The sequence below is a fragment of the Triticum dicoccoides genome, chromosome 6A (assembly GCF_002162155.2).
Source record: "Triticum dicoccoides isolate Atlit2015 ecotype Zavitan chromosome 6A, WEW_v2.0, whole genome shotgun sequence".
NCBI lineage: Eukaryota > Viridiplantae > Streptophyta > Magnoliopsida > Poales > Poaceae > Triticum > Triticum dicoccoides.
In genome coordinates, this window is record NC_041390.1 from 610,407,079 (window position 1) to 610,412,413 (window position 5,335).

The window sequence follows — 5,335 nt, forward strand, 5'->3', positions numbered from 1 at the left end:
TTGAGTCAATCTTTTTCCTTGCTATTTATTTTAGGTCACAAAAAATAAAAACTTCTCTGTTAGTGAACATAGATGCACTTATAGAGAAAATTAAACATAAATTCATAATTCATTTCTATTTATGAATTTAGGTCCAATTTTCCTCTATAAGTGCATCTATTTTCACTTTGAGAGGAGCTCAACAACGCAGAGAGGGACGGGCTCATAAGCAGGTGTGGGCGCCCTTCGTTTGGCGAGGTGGGACTAAACTCTAGGTGCAACGAGGGCGAACCCTTTAGTCCCGGTTCGTGGCACAAACCGGGACTAAAGGGGAGCCTGTGGTCCCGGTTCATTCCACGAACCGGGGCCAATGATGGTGGGCCAGGAGCCAGGCCCATTGGTCCCGGTTCGTCCCACCAACCGGGACCAAAAGGTCCAGATGAACCGGGACCAATGGCCCACGTGGCCCGGCCGGCCCACTGGGCTCACGAACCGGGACCAATGCATTGGTCCCGGTTCTACTTTGAACCGGGACTAATGGGCTGAGCCGGCCTGGACCATAGCCCTGTTTTCTACTAGTGATTCGTCCATGTAGACTGGTCTTACAGGTAAGTTCGTACCACTGCATCAATCTGCTCACTCCCTCACGGCATTCACCTCCACCGTCCTTCTCGACACGACTGGTCATCTGCTCACTCCCTCACGGCATTCACCTCCACCGTCCTCCTCACCGCGTATATGTAATGTCGGAGCAGAGCAACCAACCAGAGGAGAACATGTCAAGGATGGCCACTGTACTGCTTCTCCTGATCGTGCTGCATTTGCTGGTGGCGTCGGCGGCTCAGCGGCAGCTGCCCGTGGCGCGGCCAGGGTGCCGCGACAGGTGCGGGAACATCACTGTCCCCTACCCCTTCGGCATCGGCGCCGGCTGCTACCGCGACAGCCAAGACGGCTTCCAGCTCGAGTGCGACGACGACTCCGGCCGCTCTCCTCCTCGGCTCACCGTCGTCCATTACAACCACCGCCTGGGGGACCTCTCGCTCGCGGCCGGCGAGGCTCGCGCCTACCTCAAAGCGAGGAGGGAGTGCTACTACTCCAATGGCAGCCTCGCCTATCGGAACACGAACCACATGTCCCTCCAAGGCGCCCCCTACCTCTTGTCGTCCACCAAGAACCGCCTGGTCGCGCTCGGCTGCCCCACCCTTGGCTTCTTCGTCGACGGCCATGGTTCCTACGTCAGCGGCTGTACGTCCTTGTGCCAGCCGTCGGGGAACACCATGCCGGGCTCGTGCACCGGCCTCAGGTGCTGCCAGAGCGCGATACCCGCTGGCATCAACTTCTTCCGGCTTGTCCTGCTCAGCTTCCAGCGAACGGCAGGGACGCCCCGGGGGCAGGATGACACAAACTCCTTTACCAACAGCTCCACGGCGTGCCGCTACGTGTTCCTCGTCGAGGCGGACTGGTTCAGCTACACAGACAGCGTCTTCCTCAACCGCACCGACGAATTCATCGTCCCCCTCGTGCTCGACTGGGCCATCCGGAACGTTGACAACTGCAGCGCCGCTAGCCAAAACACGACGGACTTCGCCTGCCGAGGCGCTCATAGCGAGTGCTTCAATGTCACCAATGGCATCGGGTACCGGTGCAACTGCTCCCAGGGCTACCAAGGCAACCCGTACCTCGACGACAGATGCATAGGTAAACATTCCAATTCATTACACATGTCACACAACATTAGCAAATAATAATAGTACTACCGAAGTACTGAACTGTCGTGTTCTGCTAATATATTTGTGATTTGCCTCATCAAATGTTGAAATTGCTTTGCAAACTGAAGACATCGACGAGTGCCAACTGAAAGACGAATACCTGTGCTACGGGGTCTGCACAAACACATTAGGGAACTACACATGCCAATGCCCTCCGGGTACTAGTGGAGATGCCACTAGGAAGGATGGCTGCCAGCCAGTGGACAAGTTCACCTTAGCTCTGAAAGTCGTCACAGGTAATTTCTAAGGACAAGTTCATCTTACTTTTGCAAACTAAAGACAACGATTGATGGATGCAACATATTACACATATCTAGTTCACCTTAGCTTTGTAAACTGAAGATCTTTTTTTATGGATGATGCTGCTTCTTGGATGTCTAAACTAATGATGCAGTATGCACCGTACCATGTTTAGGAGTCAGCATCGGGGTGTTCTTGTTGGTGTTCATGTGCTTCTGGCTCTACCTGGGGCTGCAGAAGCGAAAGCTCATCAAGGCAAAGCAGAGCTTCTTTGAGCACAACGGAGGCGTCATCCTGCAGCAGCAGATGCGTTCCTACAGCGGCACCGCCGGAGGTGGTGGTGGCGGGTTCAAGATATTCTCCGAGGAAGAGCTCGAGAAGGCGACCAACAACTTCGCTGCCGATCAGATCCTCGGGCGGGGCGGCCATGGCATCGTGTACAAGGGCGTCCTCGAGGACAAGACGGTGGTGGCCATCAAGAAGTCCAAAGTGATGGAGGCGACCGAGACCAAGGAGTTTGCGAGAGAGATGCTCATCCTCTCGCAGATCAACCACCGGAACGTCGTCAAGCTGCACGGCTGCTGCCTCGAGGTGGAGGTGCCAATGCTGGTGTATGAGTACGTTTCCAATGGCACCCTCTACCACTACATCCATGGTGGTGAGGGCCTCGACAATAACAAGGCACTCGATACCCGCCTTCGGATAGCGGCGAAGTCTGCGGAGGCGCTGTCGTATATGCACTCGTCAGCCTTACCCCCGATCCTCCACAGTGATGTCAAGACGGCGAACATCCTGCTTGACGAAAACCTCACTGCCAAAGTCACGGATTTTGGGGCGTCGAAGCTGGCACCAAACGACGAGGTTGAGATTGCGACATTGGTGCAGGGAACTTGCGGGTACCTGGACCTGGAGTACCTCATGACATGCCAGCTGACGGACAAGAGCGACGTGTACAGCTTTGGCATCGTTCTGCTGGAACTCCTTACAGGGAAGAAGCCGATCCGCTTCGACGGGCCAGAGGAGGGAAGGAGCCTCGTGTCCGGATTCATGACAGCAGCGAAGGTTGGTGGACACTACGAGCTCCTTGACAGCCAGGTGAGAAATGAGATGGGGCCTGAGGCATTGGAAGAAATCACGCACCTCATGATGCGATGCGTGAGCATGAGCGGCGAGGAGCGGCCGTCGATGAAGGAAGTTGCCGAGAGGTTGGAGGCGTTGAGAAGGTACCGGAGGCACCCATGGGGCCAGGCTGGTGCTGGTGATCCGGAGGAGGGGCAAAGTTTGCTTGGTAGAGAGCAACAACGTGATGTGAGTTATAAGTTCAAACCGCATGACGTGCTTGATCTCGAAGAGGGTAGCACATACACTTTTAGCTTGTAGAATTTTTTCCTGCAAGGCCTTTTAGTTTGTAGATTGTTCTCATGTTTGGTGGGACTCCTTTTTAAAGTCTGATACAAATGTGTAAAGTATTTTGGATGTGCCTCCAGAAAAAACTAGATCTCGCTCCAGTGTCACTCGTGGGCGACACTGGATACATTTCAAACACGTTTCAATCCATTAATTTCATTCAATATATTTCAGTGTGTGAAACGGCTTATTTGTGAAGTTGCCATCTTAAGTGCGTGCAACTGATATTTTGTGAAATATACTGAACTTGAAAATGATATTTGTGCAGTTGATTATTTCAGTATGTGTTTCACGAGTTTGCTTATTCCATTCATTTCCATTTCCGTTATATTTCATAAATCTCAGCTTCTTGAAATGAGTGAAATTAGGTTTTTGAAATGTGTGAAACATGCTTTAAATTAGGCTCTACTTGGGGCTGCAGAAGAGAAAACTCATCAAGGCAAAGCAGAGCTTCTTCGAGCACAACGGTGGCGTCATCCTACAGCGGCAGATGCGTTCCTACAGTGGCGCTGCCGCGGGAGGCGGCGGCGGTTTCAAGATATTCTCGGAAGAGGAGCTCAAGAAGGTGACAAACAACTTCACTGCCGATCAAATCCTTGGTCGCGGTGGCCATGGCATCGTCTATAGAGGTGTTCTGGAGGACAAAACCATAGTGGCCATCAAAAAGTCCAAGATGATGGAGGCGACTGAGACCAAGGAGTTTGCGAGGGAGATGCTCATCCTCTCCCAGATCAACCATCGGAACGTCGTCAAGCTGCACGGTTGCTTCCTCGAGGTGGAGGTGTCGATGCTTGTCTATGAGTATGTCTCCAACGGAACTCTCTACCACTACATCCATGGCGGCGAGGGCCTCGACACCAACAAGGCACTCGACACCCGCCTTCGGATAGCAGCAGAGTCTGCCGAGGCCCTGTCATATATGCACTCGTCGGCCTCGCCCCCAATCCTCCATGGCGATGTCAAGACTGCTAGCATCCTACTCGACGGCACCCTCACCGCCAAAGTCTCTGACTTCGGGGCGTCGAAGCTACAACCAAGTGATGAGGCTGAGATTGCAACACTGGTGCAAGGAACCTGCGGGTATCTGGACCCGGAGTACCTCATGACATGCCAGCTGACAGACAAGAGTGACGTCTATAGCTTTGGTGTTGTTCTGCTCGAACTCTTGACAAGGAAGAAGGTGTTGTGCTTTGATGGGCCAGAGGAGGACAGGAGCCTTGTGTCCCGATTCACGACGGTTGTGAAAGCCGACCAGCACGACAAGCTCCTTGATGACCAGGTGAGAACAGAGATGGGCCCAGAGGCGTTGGAAGAAGTAACGCACCTTGTGATGCATTGTGTAGGCATGATCAGGGAGGAGCGTCCATCAATGAAGCAAGTTGCTGAGAAACTGGAGGCTCTGAGGAGGTACCACAGACACCCATGGGGCCAGGCTGGTGCCGATCCGGAGGAGGGGCAAAGCTTGCTTGGCGAAGAGCAACAACATGATACATTCAGACCGCAAGATGTTCTTGATCTTGAAGAGGGTAGTACATATATTTTTAGCTTGTAGCAAAAAAATGCTAGAGCTTTCAATTTGTAGATTGTTCCAATGTAAATTAATTCATTTGAAAATAATTGAAGTTGGACACAAATGTGTAAAATCTTATGGATGAAACAACAGAAATGCAAATTAATTCAATTAGAAAATATTGTTTTTTTTTGCGAGAACAGAAGAGCATGTTGATTAACAAAAGAGAAATGCAACTGAAATAACAGATAGAAATGTTCCAAATAGAAAAACAGTTGTAGCGGATGTGCTCCTCGGAAGTAACATAACATGCCCAAAATCGCGCGAGGCCATATGTCAATGTGCGCAGCCCAAGCCCAATCCTTTGGTCTGGACAAAAGCGAGTGCATGCATGGCATTGATATGGCGGGGTTCCTATACGGCACGTAGG

General features: G+C 52.0%; 2 protein-coding genes across 2 annotated transcripts; both read left to right on the forward strand.

Annotated features, from left to right (window-relative positions):
* The first annotated feature begins 764 nt into the window (after positions 1-764).
* Positions 765-3,414, forward strand: LOC119314597 (wall-associated receptor kinase 5-like). Its single transcript, XM_037589324.1, has 3 exons — positions 765-1,677; positions 1,817-1,984; positions 2,164-3,414. Exons 1-3 carry the CDS (start codon positions 765-767, stop codon positions 3,366-3,368), a joined length of 2,286 nt encoding a protein of 761 aa, XP_037445221.1. The 3' UTR covers positions 3,369-3,414.
* Positions 3,415-3,445: 31 nt separating this feature from the next.
* Positions 3,446-4,947, forward strand: LOC119316114 (wall-associated receptor kinase 3-like). Its single transcript, XM_037590474.1, has 2 exons — positions 3,446-3,534; positions 3,798-4,947. Exons 1-2 carry the CDS (start codon positions 3,446-3,448, stop codon positions 4,945-4,947), a joined length of 1,239 nt encoding a protein of 412 aa, XP_037446371.1.
* The last annotated feature ends 388 nt before the right edge of the window (positions 4,948-5,335 follow it).